We start from the raw sequence: 27,208 nt of genomic DNA, 5'->3' as shown, positions 1-27,208 counted from the left end.
GCTGGTGATGGTGCTGTGGCTGGTCTTACCTGCTCAGGTGTAGTGGAAACAACGACTGCTTTATCTGTTTGAATGAAGACTCCATGTGTGACCTGTGAAAACCACAGTTTGGATAAGAAGTTACTCCAGTCATGCCGTCGTTTTGTGTCTACCTGAGACGGGGGGTCCTGAGGAGGTACAGGCAGGTGCCCCGGACTGAGGCTGATGGAGCCTTCAACTACGGCCGAGCCTCAAACAGGAGAGGCCTGCTGAGCTCCGGTAGGTTGGACGCAAAACCCTCCATCAGATTACATTCACGACTTTATCTGAGCCCAGTTTTCAAATCAGAGTGCAGTTTGTTTTGTTTGTTTGACAGAAATGTCTTAAAACATCATTTTAAATCAATTAGAATAAAGACGAAGAAGATGAGCTACATCAATTACTGTCCTGTCTCAGTGACGTTGCAGCTCATTTAAAAGTAGAATTATGAAACGTGGTTAGTTGCTTATCAAGCTGTGACACACAAATGTACTCAAATTTAGGGTTTTAGCTTGTTTTGCTACATCAAGTCAACAGTATGTTTTCAGCCTCAGAAATACAACTTGAAAGTGCTTTTTGGCTCCACAACTTTTGGTGTTACTGTAGAAATCCTTCTCTTTTGACTCGAAATCAACCATTAGAAGAGTTAACTGACCAGAACCTCTGTAGGGCTGCGCAACAAAGCTCAACACTTTGTGAGGGCCGACCGAAATATGTTGTTTGCACCAAATGTTGAAACCCGTCGGTGGCAGAGAATGCTCGATCAGATCTCCTACATTTAACCATTTTGGTGTGAAGATCTGTAAAATCTGAAAATACTACAAACGCTACAAGCCATCGCGTCACAAACACAAACTGGCACGACATTTTATTTTGAAACAAAATAAAAAATAAATTCAGAACAGTTTTGGAAACAGTTTTTAACGTGCTGAATATATTCAGTATGATATATGAATATATTTAGATACTGGTTTCACCAAACAGTGCAGTCAGCAGCTGAACTTTTATTGTTTTGGTTCTGTATTTGTGCGCATTTTCAACATGCGCTGTCGAACATCCAGGATGTTTTTACGCGACCATTCTGATTGTTGAAGACTTCTGTACGTATCTCAACGTCAGCCTTCAAAGACAACACACGCAGTACTGATGTTGGCCAATAACATTTAATAATTAAGAATGATAAAAACTGTGCAGGAACACACAGCCTCAGCTGCTGCCTTCAGTTTCGGGTGCATCTGTTGGTGCCTCAGTATTTTTCCACTCTATTTATTCAGTGTTTGACGTGTTCGGTGGCCATTCAGGTCTGCTCTGTGGGAATCGATAGAAAATAAAGATTATGTTAGTACTCTGCCCAGGTGCTGGTCGGGGCAGAGCAGCAGTCCGCCCCATGATGAAAAATCTTTACCCAACATGCAACTGTGATGAAAACCCGTGTTAACAAAACGCTGAGATCGACTGAAGATAAGAATACTATACTGATTAAAACATTTAGTAAAACACATTGCTCATATTGTCCTGAGCATGTTTTTCAGATGTTTACGTCCGTGACTCTCGTGGGACATGTTTGTGATATCTCCGTACATGTGACAGCCAGCGGTGGTGGAAGCGTTTACATTTTATTAATTTCTCTCTGCCTGCGTGTTGCGTCGCAGCAGGATGATGGATTTGATCCTCTGTAATGGCCTCCTCGCAGCCAGCTGAGGTAGTTGTGTTTGGGTGTAATTCATCAGTCCGTGTGACCACCAGAATCTCTCGATCTGAGGCCCTCTCTGCGCTGTGATTATGCAGCCTTCTCTGCAGATCTATAGCTGGACGCTCAAATTGATGCATGGCCTCTATTACTGTATTGAATCCATGATGCTCTCAGCCAGAATGGGTTTTAATGTAATTTGGAGCTGCTGTCGTTCATTTTCTGCCACCGGTGCCTCTACACAAACAAACAAGTCGAACCGGGGCTGAAGGCAGTCAGCTTGTGAGTGCAGGAAATATATTTGTTTGTTGTCAAAGCGTTAAATAAAATGCTCAGGAATATTTTAACAGGACTAAGACGGCAACTGACGATTGTTTTCTGTATCAATCATCTCCCGCCGCCAGGTAGCGTCTTCAAATGAGCTTCTTTTATTCAACCAACAGTCCAAAATCATTTAAAAAGCTGAGAGCTGAGTGAATGTTTGATGACTTAAACAACTGATCGATTATCAAAATACTATTCGATGAATTATCTTATTTGTCTGCAGGTTATTAAAACTCTGTCTGAAATTCCTAAAAGTTATGAAAATATATTAAATTAGAATTGAATTTCAACATATTTGATCATGTCATGCATCTAGAATTAAGCCTTTTCATGTTCCGCATACTCATTTGATCCTTTATTAATCTAAAAGTGTTGCCAGTGCAGCTTTCATTTCTTTATTGAGTCCACGTTCTATTGTCTGGATAGCTTATTTTTCTGTTTGAAGCTAGCCTAATGCGTGTATCCAAATAAAAAAATCTAAATGTTGGCATTTGCACATGCTGAATGAACCGGCGTGATAAAACAGCAGGATGATTCCGGTCAGCCTGTCTGATGAGACCTTTATGTAGTCTTTGTTACATTCAGGTTTCTGATATACGGACTCAAACCTGTGATCCTTTGGGTCCCAGGACGTTGTTTCACCTCCAGGCAGTCAGCGGTGTTATAGCGTAGTTGCACACACACTCTCTCAGTCAGACACGTTAACAGCAAACTGTGGAGGAGCGACTCGCAGGCCGAATAGTGAGGACGCCATCGTCACCTCTGTCCTCGGGCTGATCCATCTGCGGTCTCTGAACGCCCGCCGCAGGAGGAGCCGCAGCTTCCCAGGTGTTTTCATTGCATCTTCAGCGTTACATGCACACATGCTGCGACTCTCAACGCGTGTGTGTGTGTGTGTTTACATGTGTGTATTCATCTATGCATCTTCAGCTGTTCAAGCGTGAAGGTTGTAAATATCCAAGTGGGCCTTCCATAACGTTGCTGGAGTGAAGAAAAGAAGATATTTTCAACCCGGTGCTGCTTTGATTTTCCTGCACACTGTGTTTAGCATCCAGCAACTAATATAGTGACTTTGGATTGATTCCCAAAGCAATTAGCAACAAGCTGATAAACACTCCTTGCTTTTCCAGATTTTCCTTAATTTCTTGCCAAAATCCGTTTCCTGTCTGTGAAATGAAAAATAACTCTCGGTAGCAAACGAGGATCTGTGCTGGTGTGTGCTGAAGACAAACTCAAAGTACAAAGAGGCATTCAACAGGTGGAGCACAGAGTACAGAGTACAGAGGATAAACCTTAACATTACTACTAAATGTTTTGCGACAGAGCTCCTAAAATCACCCAAAAAATGCTTTGACATCAGTCTCTGTTTGTAAGTAAAGAAGAGAAGAATAAAAGGGATGTGCAGTATATTTCTGAGAAGTAACTTTAAAGCTTTGAGAAGACATTAAAGTTCAAAATGTAGTTCCTCTGGATTGGATCGGTTGGTGTGAGACGTCATCTGCTGATCAGTCGTTACTCTGTTCAGACTAAAGAGTTGGAAACAACATGTGATCCGTATGGTTTCAATTGATTTCCACAGAGAATTCTTGGGCTGTAGGAACAGACAGCAGGCTGTTCTAGGATCTGTATTACTGTGGGAACGACTGGATCCACCCTTCACTGCCTTCACTGGCAGGTATTGCTTCCCTCGAACCTGCAGCAGCTGGATGATCGTGGTTGAACCCGGTTCCAGTTGCTCCACATCAGTGACTCTGCGTCCTCGCCGTTTTCATGTAAAGTGACACCACGTTGTCGGACGCATCGCCTGCAGCTTCACTGACGTTGCTGCTCATATTTCACTCACTTCCGCTGAACGATCCCTCGTCCAATCAGCCACGTGGCAGCGCTTTACAGGTTGAACTGTGAAGTCTAGAGGCCCGACCACCGACCGAAGCTCCTCTGATCTTCACGTTCACAGCTGAATTCCATTAAACCTGGCTGGTCACACTTACACTCCCGCGGCAGCTCCCCCGCCGCTCCGTGCCCTAATGTGGCAGGTAATTGCAGGATCCATAATGAACGCAGCTCTGGAAAGGTTGCCTTGGCGACAGGCCGTTGATACGAGCCTTAATGAAGTTGATTAATCTCCAGACTCCCGGAGGCCGCCGTCAAACTCTGCTGCGTCTTATCCGAGAAATAAACTGTGGAGGTGTTAAGGTGACCTAATGTCGCCCGAGAGGTCCTTATGTAAGACGAAGGGTACCCTGGGAGCTCTGTAAACTGTCTGTGCAGGGGCTCCTGGGAAATGAAGTCCTCCACCGCTGAGTCTGAGGAGGGAGAGATGACAGAAAACCAGGTGGAACGTTCAACCTTCAAATGTTAAGAGACAACATGTTTGTGTGTGATGGTCTGTGTTGTCTCGTGGCTATTATCATTCTTATGGACGGACTTTCAAGGATTAATATATTGTGGAAAAAAAAAACAGTGACAGAAAAATGTTGGCAAGTGAAACTGAGATCAGAATCAGAAATACTTCATTGATCTCCGGGGGGGGGGGGGATTGTACAATGGATGGACACAGTTCTGCTGGTTGTTGTCAGTCGACTGAGAGAAATGACTCTTTTTAAGTCTTAAATCGACATATTTCTGGATACCTCCTCCTGGCTATTACTACCACAGCTTCTGCTTCTGGCTCGGGTGTTTTGAAATGTTCGTGTTGAACTGGAAGAAGTTTGGTCTGTGATGCTAAAAGGCTTTCCTCATTGATCGTCTGTCAGAGGAGCTGAATGCTGCTGTGACCTTTCAGTCGTGGTCTGCTGCTCCTTCAGACACAAAAGCACTGACATTTCACTGAAGACGCTGTTCTGACAGTCACGGTCATTGATCAGGAAGGAACATTCACCGATCTGAGCACACATGGGGAAGTTTGAGGGTTTTCACTGGCTGTAAATGTGCATCACGTTCTCGTCATGACGGGCAGATGGTTTTATTTCCTGATTTGTAAGTTGCATCGAATGCAGGTTCAGTCTGTAAGGTTAGTATAACATTTAACAATTGGCAGCAGGATTAGTGTTTACTTGATGTTTACTTGGAGTCCGAGAGGTGCTTATAATAATGGAGTCTGAACATCTGTAGCTCCATGACAACTGAGCATGGCCCAAGTCAGAGTGAACGCTACTGTGCCTTGTATTTTGGGGGCGTTGAGTACAAGGAAATGCCACTTCACGTTTTCACAGATTTTTGGGGGTCTAGAGGACATATTTACAGGATTTTATTTGGAAAGAGGCAAAGAACTGCCGTTGCACTGAACTCTTTAGACTGGGACCAGAATGAATTGACTGTATCAACCCTGAAGGACTACTCTAGTTCAAAACACTTTTCTCACTTTGATTTTACAAATGCACACGTGTATTCAAATGTCAGTGAACACACCGCAGTCAGAGCCTCCTTTAATGGAGTCTTCAGTTTCCTGATGGTTGACCGGTCAGCTGCTCCGTCATCGTTCCCACTGTGACTTTAACTCATTCACCCCACACCACAGAGCCACGACTCTGATGACTCATCACTTGTTATTGCCTCAGAGGCTGCTGCTGCTGCTAATACTAATTCATGTCAGTCAATAGGAGATGACCTATCACAGACACTTCTTGAATCCAGAGGAAGTTTAGATCGTCTCAGCCACTCAAAAGAGCTCGACGTGAGTCAGGCGAGGACAATAGAAATACATTTTTGCAGCCAGTTGCGCCATCAGGTCGTCTGCCTTCATTTATCACATGACAGTTGAGATATTGAGCTGTTAGGGAGGTGTAAAGGGTAAAGATGAAGATCCTCATGGGTTAATGCTTTCACTGGTAAGTTTCCAGAGTGTTCTGTGACGAAGATGAAAGCTTTAAAGAGTTGAGAGCACAATTTTTTCGTCTCCAGGTTTCCTGCATCCTTTATCTGATGCACATTTCCTGATGGCAGCGGTTTAAGAGGTCAGTGTAACCTTTGCTAATCGTCACGTTTTTGTTGTTCGTTGCAGGAGTTTGTGGCTGCTGTGGGCCGCTGAGGCCGAGGTACAAGCGCCTGGTGGACAACATCTTCCCAGAGGACCCCAAAGTAAGTAACTGCACGCATTACACCTGCTCAATTAAATGAAAGTTATTTTGCCAATAAGTAATCATGACTTCTAGGACTGAATTATACTCTAACGGCCACCAACACCTTGGCGGGTCTCTGGTGTGGCCTGCACTGGTCTGTAACTGCCCTCAGAGTGAAAGTCCTATTTTTCAAACAGAGATGAATAACAAGCTGATTAGAGCACAGATCCAATAGGAAGGTGGAGACGTTATGTAGCAACATCTTCATAAGGTAATATAATATGTGCATGTTGTGTTTACAGCTCGCTGCTTCATTATTGCAGATTTAGGTGTTTTTCTTCAACTGTACCTCCAAATAGTTTACAGACCATCACATGTTACACGGAAAAAGAGAGAGAGAGAGAGAAAGAAAAGTAAAAGCAGGACAAGAAAACTGGAAAAACGGTGTAACCCAGTAAATCTGAGTGTCTGAGTATCACTGTTACTACATTAGACGGCGTATGGCAGTCACAGTCTGGGCCTTTAGCAGTGCATTAACACTGTGTTTGGTGCCCAGTTGTGATCACAGTGTTGAGAGTGCTGTGGAGACCCAGTGACACCTCCACCACCAGAGAGCTTCCCAGCCACAACACAGAAATAATTGGACAACCACGGAGACGCATGAAAGCTTCAGACGTTGATAAATCTGGCTATTAAAACGTGACATGGACCATGACAAGTTATTATCACCCGTTTGATTCCTCGAGCCCTGTTAATTAAAACACTAAATGTGGACGTGGTGTGTCCCATACACGAGGGAGTGACCCCCCCCCCCCCCCCCCCCAATATCTTCCCAAGGGCCTTCAGTGTAAGCAAACAGGTGCAGTGGGAAATCAAAACGCTCGAGTGGTCGAGACCTTGTCACATTAATTATCACCTGCTGAGAGCCTGAGGAGCCGAAAACACTGGACTTAACGTATGACACCTGATGGCCATATATTTCTATCTGCTGTCATATACAGCATGATGCTGAAGTTCACGCTGAGTCCTTTAGAAGTTCCCAAAAAGGCAACTCATCTTAGAATAACTTCCTTTTCCCAGTCTGAGAAAGAGAAACATCTTGAATATGTGATATATATAAGAGGTAATGTTCAGTCATCACTGCGCATTATTCATCACTGTCAGTATCTTTATGCTGAGGAGAGTTTAAGGAAATGGAGTCGGTATAAAATGAAGTTGACTTAATGTACGAAGAGACTTCGACTTTGATAACTTGAAAACCTTTTTAGCTCAGTGACTTTTTAAGGTACATTTACTGAAGTTGAAACTGATAGAAGTATTCCTAAAGAGTAAAGTTTGAGATGTTTTTTAAATTTTAAATTGGTCTTGGACTGAGTGGTTTGACTTGTCTTCAGACTTCAGACATTACTTGGATCTTACTCGGTCTGGAACAAAACATCAAGAATAGGAAAAATAAGAATAAGATAAGAAATGGATGCCCAAACTATTCTAAATGTCTCTTATTGTCAACAAATCTCATGAAAAGAAATAAACCAACAACGTATCAGTCCGTCTCTCAATACTTCCTGTCTGTGGCTCTTAGCTCTCAGCCCATTGGTTCCTACTGAAGACGTCAATCACAAATATATAGTTTCATGTTTCAAAAGGCTCAGTCATTCCCTCAATCAGCTGCTCGCTGTAGTTTTTATCAAACTAACAGCAGGAAATAGTGCATTTGTTGGGGACTATTTTCAGCGGCGGATGAATCCACATGTGGTACTCTAGTGAGTGTGTGTGTGTTCATGGTGATGAAGGAAACAACGGTGTGGCTCATTTATTAATAATAATAATAATAAGACGAAGTGTGCACATGGGGTTTGTTGACAGTAGAAAATAAGAATCTCACCAGACTTATCCTTTAAATCCTGCCTTGTTTTTCTTCAGGATGGCCTCAGTAAGTCTGACATGGAGAAGCTGACCTTCTACGCCGTCTCGGCTCCAGAGAAGCTGGACAGGATTGGGGCTTACCTGGCCGAGAGGCTGAGCAGAGATGTGGTGCGGCACCGCTACGGGTGAGTCACCTTTGACCTTGAGTTTTCTTCTTTTTTTTTTGCCAAAAAAAAAACTTACTGCCAAAGAAGATTGAGGCTTCCTGTTTACCGGCAGAATTGGAGCTATTACTGAAACATGACACGTGAGGATTCAAGCTGCAGTTAAACCCCCCGCACCAGAATCGCGTATGTCTCAGTGTCATTAATCGGTCAAACAATAAAACACAGTAATAATATACACACTGCTGAAATCATGCAACTTCTTTTCATGCAAGTTTTTCTGATGTCTGAGGATAAAGGTCCATAAATCCAGTCAGAACTGGCTGGCGTGACTACACGGTGGGCGTTGCATTTAACCAGACGAAGTGAAGAAACCATCATTGAACTCATCAGCTTGGCTTCTGTGATATTAAAAGTCTTGTCCATTTGCATTTCCCTGAACCATTTAAGTGCTTTCTGCTCCTGGAAAGTAATTAATATGAGTTGAGAGACAAAAATATCCCTCATGTAATTCTAAAAGAAGACTGGCAGCACCAAATCAATACAGTGATCATAGTGTCAGGAATGCTGTTTAATTGGCTGTGACTTTTATTCCCTGAAGCTGACAGTCGGAGAACAAACACATCTCTCTCTCTTCCATCTGTAATCGTCCATGTGTCGTTACAAAACCATTTGGCGCCTCCTAAAAAACACTCTGTCCATCCAACACAGTGACATGTCCGTATGCTCGGGTTTGTTATGTCACTCAAACCCCAGAGCTGTCAGTAGATTTGGCAAAGCTTTTGCCTCCCAGATGGAGCGAACCGATAAGCCTGACTGTTAAGTAAATACACTTCTATAAAGTCATATTATTAAATGTACAGTACGCAGGCATGTCCACTTTGTCCACTGTAACAACCTAGATAACAACCCACATGGACATTCTTTAAAACAGTAATTATCCACAATAACGACGAGACTTTCCTCTTTTTTTCAATGTCGTTCAGAGTTTCTTAAGAAATATTTCAACTTCTGCGCCAAATACCACGGTAATAGACTAATAATAAGTCAACTCCTCTTATTGCTGTGAAACAAAAATATTGGTACAAATATCCATGTAGGCAATGATCTGTTTGCAGATTTTGGCAAAAGTCAAAAAGTGAATCTGATATTATGAAGTAAAAACTGTGACAAATTCAATTGTTTCCTGGCTGCTGAGATTCAAAACACGGTGAATACTAAGTTCAGCTTCTGTCAGCAGTTAAATGATAGTTTTGAAGGTTCTAGATGATGTTGGACTGACGCCCTTCGTAATAAATTAAAAGATTTACATTTATTTTAAGAGCAGAAAAGCTTGTTATATGAGAGGAAGTCACATCTCTACATTAAGACATGTGCTAATGAAATTCTCAGGTTTGTTAGCAGCTTCTGAACATTGCAGGTTTTCCAGCAGCAGCCGTATTGTTGTGATGTTGGAAGGAAACAGACCGGTGAGCCTCTCTCTAGATGAACAATCGAGCTGATTGCATCAAATCGTTTTCAGACGGTTGTTAGCAGCTAGCTCATTACATGCTGAGTGCAGATAGTGAGTAGAACTAGTGCGTAACATACAGAAAATAATCATAATTTAGTCACAGTGTTGGACTGTTAAATATTTCCCCATTGTTCAGCCCTTTATGTACCTGTCCTGAGACCTTTAAAACCTCTTTGACCTCTTTTGAAGTGTTTTTGTAAATCTGGAAAGCACCAAAAGCCTTTGTGAGATTAAGCCTAAAACCCCTGGTGATGAAGTATTCCCTCACCTGTCTGCAGCAACGTGGTGATCGCCATGGAGGCTCTGGACCAGCTGCTGATGGCCTGTCACTCTCAGAGCATCAAACCCTTCGTGGAGAGTTTCCTGCACATGGTGGCCAAGCTGCTGGAGTCCAGAGAACCAGACCTGCAGGTCCTGGGAACCAACTCGGTAAGACAGGAACTTCTGCCTGGTTGGAGCAAGAAATGACATGGAAACATTACGATGACGGACTCTTTCCTCTCACATGAAGGTTTTATTGGGTTTAAGTTATTATTTAGATTATTTTTTGATACCTGAACATGTAGAGATGTTGGCTGTGTATTCAAACACACACACACACATACAGAACAGTTGATGGCTGTTAGTGAACAGGCTCCAGGTTAAGTATAACACTTTATAATTGTTTTTGCACTTCATTTGAATTTTACTCATAATATTATTTATTGATAATAAACGTTTGACTTGTCTGATACACTTTTCTTTCTCATTCAGACTTCATGTTGTGCAAAAACATCGTTGAAATTGAAATCTGAATATCAGAAGACAACCGTCTTCGGTCATATTGTGACTAACTTCATCCTCGTGTTTGAGTTTCTATGATATACATCTTTTTCATCACTCATCTCAACCTGATTATAACTATAAAAGTGTGATTGGCTGCAGCATCAGTTTAGTTCAATAGATGACAGAGTAAACAGCGGTCTCACTAAATAAATATGTGGCTGCTGATGGTGATAAAGTCCCTCTGCACCTTTTACCTGAAGGTTGAAGTATAATCCTTTCTTCTCCCTATAATATGCTGCGTGAGACTCTAAAGTCTGCGCTGCGTTTCCTGCTTTCTATTCAAATTATTATACTTTTTCTGCTGTTTATCACGTCTGGTGCGATAGAGCTGCACAATAGCCTCTTGTAGTTTAATTTATTTACTCATTATTGTCACAAAGCAGGTCAAATGTGAAATTATTTTAGTTAAGATTCTGCATTTGTGCAGGTTGTTCATTTGAAATGTTGCCTGCAACAAGCAGAACCCAAAACACATCACTCCGCTGCAGCCCAGAGGTTGATGATGGTGGTTAAATACCTAATTTAACTTTTAGTCTGGCAGTGGAAATGGCCCTATACCATATCCTGTGAAAGGCTCTAATTATTATTAGCCTCTATTAGCCGCCAGCAAATGTCAGCCCCATTTTTCCTTCCAAGTCTTCTGAAGGTGAATCCAAAGTTGTTTTTCTTCTTCCCTCCTCATGCCTCCTATTCTGAGCCTGTCGTCCTTGCCATTGTTGGTGGTTAATCTGAGCAGGAAACCGAGCCGAAGGTTTAGATGCGAAAGCCTTTGCATTATTTATGCGTGGTATTTAGACTCTGACAGAGGAGGAGAGCGGATGCAGAGACAGGTAGGTGAGTTGGGAGGGTTTCGACAGTGGTACAGACCGCCTTTAGGTGAGAGCCGTGTTAATTAAATTTTCCTCATGGCGCCGGCTACAAAGCCGAGACGCTCGGTTTAATGTCGTGTTTGGTTTTACGTCTCAGAGGAAAACCAAACACTTGTGTTTGTTCTGTTTGGTAATTATCAGTTTAATGAGTTTGTTTGAGATGTCTGCAGAACAACACCAACACCCAGCTCAACAAATTACAGCAATTTTGATGAAAGACTGTTTGAAACCGGCCGGCCACTTTCAGTGGAGCCTCGGCACTGACTAATTAGCTACAGACATCACACATTTGGGTTTTTGTGGATATTCCTCTACAGAGACTTCAACTTCATCTTCTGTCGCCAACATTACAAGCACCAAGGATGTCAGAGGTCAGAGGTCACAGCACCCTTAAAGGAGAATTCCAGTTTACAGTTTACAACACTGTGCTCACCAAGCTAACAGCTGAGATGTGGGAACACATTAACATCACTAATCACAGCTGCAAGCAGCGATGAACGGGCCCTCGCAGCTTTGCGCACATCGGGGCGTGGTGCGGATTGTAAAGCCAAGTGGCGAATAACCAAGTGAAGTTTGAGGCAGATCGGTTGAAACATTGCTGAGTTATATCCACTTCCTGTTTGGCATGGTGTCATGCATCCGCCATGGTGACGGTGTTTGTGTAGACCACACAATGTAAATTTCATGTAAATCGTATGATTTATTTCACGTATGGCTTGCTTCCTGTTGCCAATAGGTGGCGCTATGACTAATAATCAGTACGATCATGTCGAAATGCGCAGGCCTGGACTCTTATCAAACATGTGAAGTTTGATGCGTGTTGGACAATGTACAGTGAAGTTACAACAGCTTCCTGTTTCACGGCGAGACTTCCTGTGTCCACTAGGTGGCGCAAGAGAACACAGTAATTGTATGTGATGTTCCTGTATATCAAGAAGAGATGATGATTGTCAGACAAGGCTTACTTTCTGTTGCCAGTAGGTGGCGCAGTGACTGAGTAAAAATTGACATGTAGATGTCTTGAGGCTTGGACTCTTATCAAGCACTTGACTTACAGTTTCATGGCAAAATGCACAAAATGGCCGCCACACCACGGCAACATCGTTCCACAAAAACTCTGAGGCTGTAAATGGTGAAAAACACCAGTAAAGCCTACAGTAAATCCAAAATGGCTGACTTCCTGTTGGGTTTAGGGCATGGCTCCAACAGACTTTCTTTTAAGTCTTGGCATGATACACTTGCTCCCCGAATGTCGTGCATCTTTTTTAAAATGTTGTAGGGGGCGCTATAGAGCCACACCCATGCGCAAGCAACATAAAACAGTACATTTCTCACTACTTCTGACATGTGTGCAAAGTTTCAAAATGTCAGTAATAACCCCCCCCCCCCCCCCCCCCCCCCCGCTCAGGAAGGTGAAGCAGGAAGTGGGTCTGACTGCTGGTGTTTCTTGACCTGTCAAAGACCATTAAAATATATTTTTATATTAAATTTGGAAAATATTGGGCGAAGGTAGTTCGATATGATTGGCTGTTTGTTGTGTGCTTTCATGTTGTTCTTTCTGTTGTTGTCTTTGTCGAAACAGTTGGGAACGAAACATGTCGCCATAGTTACTGAATTTTAAAGAACTACAAAGAATATGAAAATGAACTGATTAGCTTCAGCTGGCTGTTTCGTACCTTCTGACTTTTTATAAAAAAGAAAAGAACAGATATTTTCATATTATTCCAAGACTGGAAGAGGTCCAGCTGTCAGTCACCTCACGTTGTCTTTATGAAACTGAAATAACTAAAAATGGAAAGGTGTTTGGAGCCTCAATGTAAAGTGCTGTATGAATGGCCACAAAGGGGCGCTGTGGGTTCCAGATTGTCAAAATGAATGACTTGTTCCTTGGCTTGTAATCTAACGTTCCGCCAAATGTCATTGAAAGAAAATAAATCACTCTGTAAATAGATTATACGAAGGTTTTCCAATCGATCTCAGAGTGACTTAGAAGCATTCACCGTTTCTATTTTTACCTTGCCCAGTATGTGTGTGGAACTTCAGTATAAATGTGAGTGTTTCTCTCCCGTCTGTGCTGCCGTCTGTTCGCCGTTTCCAAATTTATCTGCCAGTTAACTTTGTCACACGAAATTGTCAGACTGCGGCGGATAGAAGTGTCCCTTCCTCCACTCCATCTCAATAGAAGAGACACTCATCAGTCCACACTCAGGCGCATGAAGCCACTGAGTCAGACACACAGGGGAGTTCATACATCGGGTATTTATAGCCTCTGGAGCCAGATGTGCCACACATACGGCCCAGAGTTTGCCAAGAAAATCTGTATTTCTGTTTGCGTGTTCAATCTTCTTCCCGTTTTCTTCTTCTTTTTCATTTCCCTGATAAGATTTGTGTGCAATTTCTGGATTCTTAAAAGTTCTTGGTCACTGTTTTCTGAGTTTAAAGAGTTCAGAACAAAAACAAAATGGAAATGAGATGACCCGGCTTTTCTTTTATTTCCCCTAGAATGTGACGAACTTCACCAACCAAAAGTCATCTTTAATCTTAGTGAACTCTGCCAGTAATCTGTCTCTCCTGTTAGATTCCGTCTGTTGCTTTCACTGTGGCCTTTGTTGTCCTTCTTCACACAACAGTTAGTTCACAGATGGCCAGTTTTGGCTCCTCTTCTAACAGAGGGACCTTCATTAGTCCACACTAAAGTCTTTGTTTTGTCTCTGTTTGAGGCCTGTTGTGTAAAGCTCAGACCCAAAATCAGAAACTCTTTAATTGCCAAAAGCCAGTGAATGTGAAGTTTGTAGAGTCTGTGACACAAGAACCATAATTCAAAGACAGTGAGCTAAATGTTTACTGTCTATGGGATTACAGTCATTTCATCATTTTCTAGTATGAAAAATACTGATTAGCTTTAATGGCTGTACATGAAACTCTGCCCAGCACATATACATTCAACCCATCTTGCCTGTGTGCCTTGAGGCCGACCAGTCGCAGCGGTAGAGGAGATATTTGATGATCGTTCAGGACAAACGAGAACCGAGGGGGAAACAAACTCCCAGTCTAACGGTTAACGGGCCGGGAAGGTCTTCGTCCTCATTACCTGAGTCGGGACTCAGGAGGCCGCAGCCCGTTATGACTCTGATAACACTTTCCTGTGATAAACTGCACATGCCAGGATTTCTGATAGTTGCCTTCAAACTGCTGTGAACTTCCTGTGTACTTTCTCTTGACAAACTGTCACCTGCTGACGAGAGGCAGGTGCAGAAATGTCACGTATGATGGGGATACAGGAAATTAAGCAATGACAGGCAGAGGAATCAGCAGGGCCTCAGATAAGACTGCACTTATCACTTGAAATCAAAACTAATGTCAAGGGTAAACTTATAAAAATGTCCTCAGGCTGCAGTATCCAACTTCTTGGCTTAAGTCTGCCTCCTCCCTTCATGCTGTCAAGTCCACACACCAACAGGTTACACAGAGGACATCAGATGAGTAGGTGGTCCTTCAATGTGGCCCAGGTCGCATTCGCGTCCACACTGCAAAAAGAATGTGGACGCAAGTGGCGATTGGATCTTGGCGCGTCCTCAATGCGTCGCCTGGTTTTAGAGCTGTCCACTTGTGGTCGGATCAGCCAGGTCTGAACAGGACCAGTAAACCAGCAGCCCAGGCCAGAAAAGCTCTTGATAGTTGATGTCAGTGAACGTCCCTGATAATTAGATCTCATTTCTCCATTTCTTGTAGACGAGCCACGTTTGTTCATTTGAGACTGTCGCACTGATGATCGAGTTTAAGTTGCAGAAACAAGCTGCTGTTTTATTTAGAAATGAAGAGAAATAAAACTTTCAATCACTGAAACTACAATTTCAAAGATATGTCCCTAAAAGAAGAGTCTCTGAGGATTGTGGACAACAGTGTCTTAAAACACTCACGGCCTGCTCGTTTACTGACAGACGTGCTTGGAAGTTGTATTTGGAGGAGTGCTTAAATGGACACATGCATGACAAATGTGAAATGCGGTCAGTCGCATGGTGTTTAATTGCAGGGAACTTTGCATAAGAAGGCAATGAATGAGGTTGTTGAAATCCAAAGAAACTGAAAGTCCAACTTGCTACTTCTTTCAATCCTACTGTGGACTTGTAAGGTGGCTGTAAGAGGTTTGTAGTTTCCTCCTTGATCCTGATGGTGAAATATCAGATCATCGTTTGGAACTTCTCCAACGACTCCTTCATACTTGACTTTTTCTCTGTCTATCCATTTGCCCAGTATGTTCCAATTACCCAAATTTTGGCCAAATATGCCTCTGTGCTTGGTGAAGCTGTAGACATCTTAGACCATTCAGACCTACTGTGCCAAAGAGCCGAGGGTGACGATCAACTTCGCCGAAGTGGCTCACTGCCGATGACTGTGTAAATGGATCCTACTCTTTACCACTTCTTATGTAATCAGTATGCATAGATAAGTAAAACCAGACCATTTCAGGAGGGTTTTTAAACACACCTTTTTTAAAATTGAGCTCTTTACAATCGCCTGAGGGAAGCAAAACAAATTGTGCTGGTGTTTTATATCACCCTCTCATTTTCTCAGCTGCTTTGCCGCGAGGCATGAAGCCTGTCGCGTTTTGATTAGTCTTATTTACATGATGAAACCTCCACTCCAACCAGAATTACCCCCTCTTCACTTAAAGCACTCATCCTCTCCATGTGAAAGGGCTCAGTCCTGTGTTCAGTTAAACTGAAATGGAAATTCCAGAAATGTGTTCAAATTAACAAAATGTTTGTGCTGAAAATAATTGAGATACACACCTGAGAACACAAAATTTGCATTTTATTTGCAAAGCAAAACCAGACTTTGTTCTATTCCACATTACATTCATTTTATTCATTCAGTAGTTTGTGGAGAAATTTCAGTCTAGACAAAGTGGTGAAACTAAAGGCCGACCAACCAACAGCCTGATTTAACAGTCTGTTTAATCTGTGTCCTGTGTTTTATTATCTGTGATTTTGTATTGGGTATATTTTGTGATGTATATGTTTTGACCAAAAAATACAAAACTAAATCTATTCAGGGGCCCGCACACATTCAAGTCGTCACCAGAGTTCCCCCTCGGCACCTCACAAACACGACCCGGTAATTAGTCCCCTCTCTGTATGTGTCTAACGCCTGGATTTAACACTGCAACATGTTTGGGAAGCTGAGGTGAAGCAGCTCTTGTGTAAGCCAGCTGCCGTCATACCTCCTTCCATCTGAGCCATTACCCTCAGGAAAGGTTAGGCACAAAATGGGAGGAAATTACCAGGTAGAACGGCGGGGTTTTGGTCACCAATGCCGAACTGTACCGAGGCAATTTGTTGCAGTGGACAATGATAGGGTTGCAAGTAGCGCAGCTGACGGTGAAGAGAGAGGAAGCCTCTCCAGAGGACACTCTACGCTTGTTTGGAGGGAGGAAATTATAGGCTGGACAAAAGGGGGTGGCTCTCTAATGGTTATTATCATTATCACCATCACTTCCAGCTCATGCCCATGCAAAAATATGGTGGCATTTTTTACTCTCAGTCACTGGAAATGTTCTGCATGTCATTGTATTCTCGGTGCCATTGCAGACCTCGAGCAAAGTGTGTTTTTGTCTCTCCGTTGTTGAGGGGTGAAAAGTCACATAATTAGAAGCTACACTGCCGTTTTCAGTTCTGACTCGATGTAGTTGAACATCAGTGCAGGCTGTTAGAGGTGGACTGAGGACAGTTTGTCATTTCTGAAACCAACACCGAAGCACTGAGTATCTGCCAATAAGATATATATATATATATATACGATCAGCCTCAAACCGATGTGTCTTTATTTTTGTCTTTAATTCCCTCCTAAACACATAAATGTTTTGTTTTTTTTACCAAATTATTATTTCTAATTTTTAAGTCAGCTGAGCTTCTCCACAGTCTCCACAGCAACGGCAGAAGTATCCCTGATTTGGAATCACCGCTCCTTGTTTTGTGTTGTGCTACTTCGTTCATGCCTCTTAATTGCCTTCTGGTGTTGACAAGTGCTGATATAGCAATAATCGTCATGTCTCATCTTTGCGCTCTCTAAGGCCCGAAGACAAAAGACGCTACTGAATGTTTCCCTCATCTTCCTGTCCTCTCTCTAGTTTGTGAAGTTTGCCAACATTGAGGAGGACACGCCGTCCTACCATCGCCGCTATGACTTCTTTGTGTCCCAGTTCAGCGCCATGTGCCACTCTATTCATGAAGATACCGAGACCAGAACCAGGTAAGAGGACAGAGACCCCTCTCACAGAGACAACTCTATTCAAAATAATTAGACCCATTTTAATCTACTAGTTCATTAAAAATGTTTTCAACACTGAGACTACACTCTTAGAGGTAACTAAGTATTTCCTCTGTGCAGCAGATTGACATTTCTGTCATGGTGTTAAACTCCTTTGGCTCTTGGCTCTGTATAAATTTCCGCTCCTCTTTATTCATGTTTGTAGGTATTTTATCATGTTTACCTGAAAGCATTCCATGTGGGAGCCCTCAGGGCTCAGTTTTGGGCCCCTTACAGTTCTTTGTACACATGCTAGCACCAGGAAAAATGTTTTCACTGCTACATTCAAATATATGTCGCATTAAAATGCAGTATCCAAACTGAGCAGACCACACTGATTGCATATTTTCAGGACTTTAAATATTAGACGGCACATAACTTTTTGTAACTCAGTGAAAACTGAGGTTTTAATATGTAGACCTCCATCTTCCATAGATGTTGTAGCTCAGCGCCAGATTTCAACAACAGAATTACATTTATAATTAGACACTTTCTGCCCTCATCTTGCTTCTTGCACTAATATCCTCCTGACTTTACTACTCTTTGTACTGAGAAGAATAGAAGCAGTAGTTTCACTAGCTTTTTCCTGTTGAGGAAAAGTTAGTAAGTGGACCTTGAGTTAAGAAGTTAGACTGCTGTTTGGACGTTAAAAACAGAGAGCATACTACCCTGATCCTTGCCTCCTTGCACTGAATTCCTCTTTAATTTAAAATCATCTATGTTGAACTACTTGCCTTGGTTTGTTTATTGGTTCGATGGAAACATAAAATAATTGTAGACCGTTCCCTCTCTCTGATTGTACAGATTATTTCATTATCTTCATTTTAAAACCAAAACTTATTTAAATATTGTTCCAAAAGTGAGACGGCCCGCGACCGAATGACGAATTGTTTAATTTCACTCTTTGGCTCCCTGGAGCAGTTGTTGGCGCCGTTCACATTAATGCGAAAACAGCTGATTGATTATTGATACTGCAAATAGTTTCTCTGATTAGTTCTCTTCATGTGGTGAAATTGAGTTGGATAAATCCGCTGCTTCTGTTAAAGCTTTGTCTTTGGATAACATGAAAACCCGAAAGTGCAGCTGTCCTCTGTTGCGTCTTTCTTTATTATTATGATTATTTACAGTATGCGTCCACTATTCCACCTTTCAGAAACAACCTCCTCTTTAATGCAGAGATGGTTTGTACTAGCAGCTCATCCAGTGGGGGGAGGGGCTGTAACACACAATCCTCACCAACGCAGGTCTCATCCCACTTGAATCCAGTGAATACAGAATTAAATATATCTCCTGCTGATCCATATTTCATGGCCTTCCCCTCCCAGTGAGACCACACGGCTCACTAACACAACCGCCGTGCTGCACTCCCTGGATTGAAATACAATCGTTTGAAAGATGCATGATGAAATGAAGAGAGTAGCTTGGCTTTATTGATGTGAAAACTTGAAGTGATTTACAGAGAAATGGGCTTTACCTGCCTGCAATGTCTTATTGTGTAATCAAGCAAAAGTGAAAGACAAATTCCAGTTTATTACTGTATTATAAGTTGTTATTATTATTATTACTTGGGGTTTACTCTGTGTAGAAACGTGTAGTTTTAATAGCTGATAGAAAGTTTTTGGAAGAAATGAAAACAGATCTGAGACTGAAGATCATTTGAGAGTAATGGGTAATGCACAGCAAAAAAAGGTTCCAGGAAGCCCCATATGTCTTGAGAGCAACGCCAGTCTTCAATGGAAGGAACCAAGTCTTGAAGTATAGGGATGTCAACAAATATATTATTTTGATATAATGTTTTTTCCTTTCAAATTGCCACAAACGACAAGCTGTGAGTCAACTCGGTCAAATTGAAAGACATGGACATTATACACTGCTGATGAACTTATACTGAGAGATGTGTCAATGAGGGTAGACAAAATATTAGAAACATCTCTCAGCATAACAATGTACAATTCAACATCGCTAACTATATGGTAGCCTCCATAATAGCCATGAAGTTGATTCAAAACCTCTCTGAAACATTTTCAACCAAAACCGAACATTTTAACTTTTATGAATGTGGGATTTATTGCAGGACTGATGTATTAGACTGCATTAGTTTTAGATAAGTGGACCTAATGAACTGGACACTGAGTGTATAAGCTCAGTAATTAATCCTCCAACCAGTTTTGTGGTTTCTTCAGGCAATTTATTATCTGTTCCAATTAGCATCCCATGTGGAATCCCCCAGGGTTCAATACTGGGCCGTTTACTGATCTTGACTTTATTGTTCACTGTACTGCATCATCTCAATTCCTCATAGGGTTTTTAATGTTCTTATGCTTTTGTATGGCTTCATTACCCTGTTTATCTTTATATATATATATATATGTATATAGTTATTTATTAATATATTTATTAACAGTTCCACATATAGTTTTTAAGCTTATAGCTTTTTTGAATGTTTTCATTTTTGTGATCAACAGTATTTTTCTTTCTTTTTTGTATCTACTGTGCTTGTATCTGTTGATCTGGGTAGCTAGATGCAGGGGATAAATAAAGTTGTATTGAATTGAATGCTACCAAGTTTATTCTTCACTGGCAAAATGCAGAAACTAAAAGGGCTCTCTTTTATAGCCAGGCAATATCCAATGAGACCAAGCCAAATTTTAAAAAATTGAATATTAATGGTAGTAGAGTAATTGAGCAGGTGAATTTTGAAAGGGGCCTTAATTAAAGTAAAAGCAACCCTGATGCAATGCAATTTGTACAAAATACCAATATTATTCACCTGATATATGAAGCAATAAAAAATCTGAAGCGGCAGAGAAAACTGAGGCTGTTTAGGGAGCAAGACGTCAGACCAACACAGTTTTTCATTGTTTTGAAGAAACTCTCTCTGCCTGCCAGCCGGATTGTTAGGCTGGTAAAAATAGCTCGGCGGCGGCGGCTGTGAGGCTCAGGCGAGGCTGTGACACCACATAGCACTTTACAAGACGCCTTCTCCCACTGGGAAGCCCACCCTCTGACTCGAATACACATCAGAGGGTACTAAAACAATACCTGGAGACTTCTCTCTCTCATTCATTGTGGAAATAGCTTCACTCCTGCAGTATTACTGCAGTTATTTGCAAAAATATCACTGCAGCAGCTGAGACATGTGTTTGTGCAGAGGTGTGTGTGCATATTTGTGCATAGAAATGCACTTTGATCTCCATTTGTATGTATGAGTGTGTGTGGTGCGGAGAGAGCCAGGGGATGCTGGGATTATTTTCGAGTTGGCTTGATACCTTGCATCCTCGCTGTAAACAGTATGACTTTTACCACTTTGCTTTTTTTTCTATTTCATTATTCCATCGGCGGCATCTCGCTGTAGGTGGAGAGGAATTCCCAAATAGAATTTCTCAGGTGGTTATTGGATTAGGCCTAAGGCGAGGTCACCCGCCCTGTTTTTCATATTATTGCTCACACTATTGTTTGTGGTGGAAACAGAGAGGAGAGACAGAAATAGTAAATGGTGAAGTCAGACTGGCTGGGCTCTGATTGGTCCTGAGACCGATCCTGCTCTGCAGACTCTGTCGAGGCTTTTCTGTCTGGCAGAGGAGGGTGTATGCTTGGGTGTGTGTTTTCAATATAATTTCCAACACTAATGCATACCAAGTGTTATTACGTTGAGTTCCTTTTCCTCAGGAACCAGATAAGAGTTGGAAGTAGCGTCTTTAGCCTTTTAAAAAACGACTCATATGAGCGTTTGCTCATCTAACGCCTCCATGGTTAAAGTTTAGTTAAGTTCAGTCAACTTAAACTACTTGATTAGCATTTGAGAAACATTGTGGAACCAACGTTGAAACAGGACAAAGACACTATTAGAGGCACTATAACGTCACAGTACCTCATGTTAAAATACAGCACTTGAACAAATGACCAGTGTTGTCTTCATGCTTGAGAGGATAGTCACACTTGCATGAGCACTGGAGATCTTTTTTCAACAAAGCATGAACCTCACATTAGGACAGTCTCCTTTGTGTTTTTCCTTGTTTTATGTATTAATGAGTGAAATTCTTATGATTGTGTGGAGCATACAGCTATACCAAGACACCATAACTTCATACAAAACCAGAACCAGAGTGCTGCTTGTACATTATCAAACAATAAATAAGGTTCAAAGATAGAGAAACAACGTGACTAACACTGACTAAAACATTGACTGTACAGTTCTGCAGAAGCCAGAGTGAATACTGAACAGATACAAACAGCAGTGAGGATATTCTGGAGCTCTTTTCGTGGATAACCGTCGCTGTGTGTCCGTGTCAGGATCCGTGTGGCCGGGATTAAAGGTCTGCAGGGCGTGGTGAGGAAGACGGTGAACGATGAGCTGCAGGCCATCATCTGGGAGCCTCAGCACATGGACAAACTGATCCCGTCCATGCTGTTCAACATGCAGGACAGCGATGACCTGGACAGGTACTGCACACACACACACACACACACAATACATGACTATACACACAAATACTAACACATACAGAGTTCAGTCTGGGACGGCTGTAACCGACGTCTTTCTGTGATTCGTTTTCACTGCGACTCATTATTCTGGAACTGCAGCGAAAGGTCACCGTTTGATTTTGTGAGGTGAGAACTATTCTAGTGTGGAGGTGACCTTATTAATGGGCCAAACCTCAACACACAGAAATATCCCTGTCAGTCAATTATACATGCAGAGCTAGTGCTTTTCTCTCCAGGCAATCACAGAAGTAAACAACAAACTTTTCTCCGCCTTTGAGGATAAGGGTCATTTTTATCAGGGCAGCTCGCAGTGCTTCTGATATCCCAGAATTCACCTGTGACTTTTTTATCAAACAGGATCTACTCCTGTACAGAATATCTGTGTGCTGATCAGGTCTTGATCAATCACCCAAATCACCTCTGACCCGCTGAGACCTTTTGTGAGTTTTAAATAAACATTCAGTGGCCACTTTATTAGGTACACCCGTAAAATCTAATGCAATCCAATATCATCTAACATCTCAGCCAGTTTTAATTGACACTGTCAGAGTTATGAATTCAACGAGACGTCTGTTATTGAGCTCGTGGTGTTGACAAACATTTACAAACATGAGGGGGGATGAATGTTATATATATTCCATCTGTTCCTTTTCACTTTTTCTTCATTGTGTGAGGAGGGTCAATCCATCTGGACTCTCTTCCTCTGCACAGCAACACATCTCAGATCCCTCTGGTGTCGCTCTGCTCTGTGATCCTCAGGCTGAATTTAAGCCTCAACATCCAGTTTGGGAATCAGTGTCACTGAGTCCTGTAAACCTCCAGAATCCACTAACCCCCTAAACACACCAAGACACATCCCTGTTAGCCTCGCCTAGATTAGAGATCAGATGTCACAGTTTCCAAACAGTTTGCTGCTGTAATAAAGCTCATGCTCAGGGTTTCAGCACAGAGGGTGTCGTATGCTTCACAGATTGTAAAGCCCCCTGAGGCAAATTTGTGATATTGGACCACATAAATAACATGGAAACCAGCAGAAAGGACTAATGGAGAGCTCTGCTGCTGCCTCAGCGGGTAGTCACACCGGGCTGGTCTTCCTTCTGTCCTCCCCAATATTTTGAGACATACGCAATATTTAACAATGAGAGGGAAGAAAACAAAGTCCTGCCCTTGAGTTTTCACCAGATAATGAAAGACCTTCTTTTTCTCTGCAGCCTTTATTTCCTTCCCAAACATTTCTCTTATCGTGTCTGAGCAGTGTTCTGGGACAGCAGCAGATTTATTGCTCTTACAGTCTGCTGCCTTGGCTGTTTCTTTACTTCCTTGCTGTCACTTTGGGTAAACGTGGAGAGTTTAGCTCAAAGTTAAAGCAGCAGGGCACAAAATTGTTAATTAATTACTTGATTAAGAGAGTTTGGGAAGCAGTTGTGATATCAGAGATACCTTCAGCTCATATTTGCATCGTTTGTTTTTTTAAATGAAAGCGTCCTTTATAAAAAGGAAGTGAAGTTTCGATTTTAAGGATTCAACTTTAATTAATCATAAAGTGGAAACAATCTGACTGAGTGTAGTTGATTGATATCAAGATACGGTAGATATACAAGTGACATTAACAGATGTTAAGGGACCTTTGTTAACTTGTTGTAGTCTGTTTTCTGCTCTCTTTGTTTGACCTTTTACCTCTGTAACATTTGCTGCCTGCAGTGCGAGAGAGTCAGGATCTAAAGTAAATCCCTCTGTTAGATTTGTTGTAAGTCACTCTGGATCGGAGCGTCAGCTGAAGGAATATAAACCTTCGCCTGAAGTCGATCTTGGGAATTAAAGGCCTCGCTCTCCTACCGCCTCCACACACCTCAGACTTCATTATGTCTGTTCAATCCTCAAAACCCCGTCCTGAAGTCCGGGTGGAGGAGGAAATCCCGGCGATGTGTCACACTGAGGAGTTTTCTGCGTCTCCTCGGCCCCCCCTGGGACTGCGAGCGCTGCTCTGCTTTCACCGGGAAGATTTATCATCGCAAAGATCAACGAGGCAGGACAGGAAGCTTAACGCTGGTCTCTCTGTTTCACCTGTTGGCTTACCTTTACTCTTCTTCTTTTGTTTGTTCTTGTCTTTATTCTGCGTTCTTCACCCCCCCCCCCCCTTTGTTTCCCAGTTGACTCCTCGCCTTTCTGTTCTCCTCTCGTCTCCCACATCTCCTCTTAATATTCAAATTTAAAGTGGGGTGCATGAGTGCAGCCTGATGGGCTAAACCCAGGGCAAAAACATCCACATATATAGAGGTTGTTTTTGTTTAAATGTATTTTATTTAACCAGGAAAGTCCCACTGTGGTCAGAAAGCTCTTTTGCGACAAAACAATATTAAAAAGAAACTCCCTGATTTATTTTCCCTCCTCATCTCCTCCTTTCTTCCCTCTCCTCCCACCTCCTCTCCATCTCTTTTATTCTGTTTCTCCTTTTTTAATACGCCTCTCCTCTATTCCTCACTCCCACCGTGGCTTCCTCTCTGTCTCGTTCTGGTGGTTTCCATGTGAACAAAAAGCTATTTCTGGACCCTGTTTTTTCTTCTTTTTTTGTATTCCTCCTTGTGTGTTTTTGCTTTCTGTTCTCCACCTAAAGCCCCACAAGCACCTTCACATGTGGAGGAATGAAGGGGTTAGGATGTGATCCGAGCCCGGCCGGTGATTTGGACATGTTGGAGCTTCTGTCAGGGTGACGACACAGGGAGGCTCTCCTCAAACCTGTCCATCCTGAACAGAAAACAGCAGTCATTGTATAAACCAGTCGCTCTGGTTGGTTCAAGACTGAAAACTCGTACATTGAGTCGTGCCAGATTTTAAACAGGTTTGTCTCAGGAAAATGCAATAAAATCAAAGTATAACTCTGAAGGTTCAGTGTGGTGTAAAGCAGGTTCAGAATTAAACAGAACTGGTTTCAACCTGAACCAGGATCAGGAGAGCTGTCGTTAACAATCTGCCCACTCGTTTATGTGACTATATCAGCCCTCACGCAGCTGAATGTGTTTTCAATCCACAACATTTTGACGTCATTAGAGGCTGTTTTTAATTCTGCGAATAAAGATCCAGACTGCACGTTTCTCTTGATGTGAATCACATTCATGATGAATTCGACAAATATCAAAAGACATTGTAATAAAGTGAAGAGCTCTGACACGATCATTAACTGATTAGTTGATTCACTGAACTGATAACAGTTCTAATAATCTATTAATTGTCTAAGTTTATCAGGCAAAACAAGCATTCTGTGTTTCCAGCTTGGCAAACGTGAACATGTAGCAGCTCAGTTTTTATATCATCTTAAACTGGATCACTCTGGAGTTTTGAGCTGTGAAATAAGTTCAGTTTCCCCCGTTATTGTTATTATTATGGGCAGATAGTTTTGCTTTCTAATGAAATGTTTTACCATCAGCAGGATCGCTTGAAACCTAAGGAAGCCATGCAGCCCCTCCTTCAATAGACACGCAGACCTCTGCAGTCAACATGTGCACCTGTATCCTCGTGCACGTGCTCGTACGTGTGCTAACAGAGCAGGAGATACAGACAAAACAGGACCTGCTCATAAAGACATTGCTCCATACCACCACTAGTGGTCAAACCCTCCACAGGGTACCTGTGATGTTCCAGAGGAGTGGAGGATATGTGTCAGTGACTGTCAAACCTGCTGAGAAAATCTGAGGGGGGACAAATATAAATATTGGTTCACAGAAAACAAATTTGAACTCTCTTTTCTCCTTTTTAACTGTGAATTTGCATATCAGGCCTCTCTTTGATGAAAAGTGTCACACTGTACATCAAAGAAATCACCTTGAGAACAACCTTCACCAACTGTGGACGTCATTAGCACATGAAAACCACAATTTCCTTTTCAAATCATGCCAGTGCACCCTACCAGCTTTGCTTTGTAGTCGGTTTGACTTGCACGTGTGAGCCCGGTCGGGTGTGTCCTTCAGCAAGACACAAGCAAAACATGTCCTTCAGACCGACCTGCTGCTCCTGCACCGATGAGAAGCTCCGACCCCGCAGAGAACAACCAGTCCTCATACCACAAAACAGATCGTCCGTCAGTGTCTCCCACAAGGACTCAGAGGGTTTTCTGAGGCTGTGTTAGGTTTAGGCTACAAAAACGACTTGGTAGGCTTTGTTGTTGCCAGTTTATTAGGTACACCTAGCTAAAACTGATGCAGTCTAATAAACCGTCCTGCAGCACATCCTCCCCTCATTAAAGTCATAACGTTCAGAGTTTGTTGAAGCCGCGTCACAGCGGTGTTGATTCGACTGGATGATCATTTTGGAGGCTGGAGTTGGTGGAGCTGTAGGATTTATCGCAGGACTGTTTTATTAGACTGCATTCGTGTACCTAATAAACTGGCAACTGACTGTAAACACCAGCAATAAACAGGACAAGCTGACCTTTCACTTCACTGCTTGATGGGTGTTGAATGTGGACAACCTTAACGAAGTACTTTATATTGCAAATATTATGTTAACCCTCCGTCCACATACTGTGTGGGGCTGGGTTTCATGGTTGGGGATAGAAAGCCATGTCCTTATGGCTCTCCACAGTTAAAGATCCAACCGTCATGTTCACCTTGTCGTTCTCTTTAATCCGACAGTTTTGTTCTTGCTCTCTTCTCCTGCTGCAGTCCAATCAACATATCTAATCTTCCGTGATTTAAACGGAAATACAGCCTTTGCATAATCCATATATAATCATGGTGCATATATTCCTTTAGCTGCGGCGCGTTCATCACCTCGGGGGAACATCTCTGCGTTAATGACAACATTCCCGCCCTTTTCTCATGGTCTTCCTGCCACTTAATGAGCAGATCCCGCAGTCAGATCTGAAGCTGGAAGTGTGTTCTTTGAAGGAGGAGAGGCAGGATGTGTGAGGTTAAACAGGAAGGACGTGTCGTTAAATATTAAAATCTGACTTCAACTGCTAAAAATCTGGCCATTTCTGTATTGGCTAGATTTTTGTTTTTATTCATTTCCTAATTTAGCATGAACTCTGCACTAGATTCACTGAACCACCAGTCTTTACAGTTGTCACTACAGAACTGTATAAAGAG

At 42.3% G+C, this 27,208-nt stretch overlaps 1 protein-coding gene across 1 annotated transcript in view; it reads left to right on the top strand.

Annotated features, from left to right (window-relative positions):
* The window catches only part of efr3a (EFR3 homolog A (S. cerevisiae)), a 97,868-nt gene that overhangs the window by 30,323 nt on the left and 40,337 nt on the right, over window positions 1–27,208 (top strand). The window contains exons 3-8 of the mRNA XM_070918582.1: window positions 6,036–6,112; window positions 8,017–8,144; window positions 9,915–10,065; window positions 17,461–17,582; window positions 21,933–22,082; window positions 25,027–25,029. Of these exons, the coding sequence (XP_070774683.1) occupies window positions 6,036–6,112; window positions 8,017–8,144; window positions 9,915–10,065; window positions 17,461–17,582; window positions 21,933–22,082; window positions 25,027–25,029 (631 nt within the window). The remainder of the gene's footprint in view (window positions 1–6,035; window positions 6,113–8,016; window positions 8,145–9,914; window positions 10,066–17,460; window positions 17,583–21,932; window positions 22,083–25,026; window positions 25,030–27,208) is intronic.

The sequence above is a fragment of the Enoplosus armatus genome, chromosome 14 (genome assembly GCF_043641665.1).
Source record: "Enoplosus armatus isolate fEnoArm2 chromosome 14, fEnoArm2.hap1, whole genome shotgun sequence".
NCBI lineage: Eukaryota > Metazoa > Chordata > Actinopteri > Centrarchiformes > Enoplosidae > Enoplosus > Enoplosus armatus.
The sequence above is the reverse complement of the archived record's forward strand: the minus strand, read 5'-3'. Positions and strand labels throughout refer to the sequence as shown.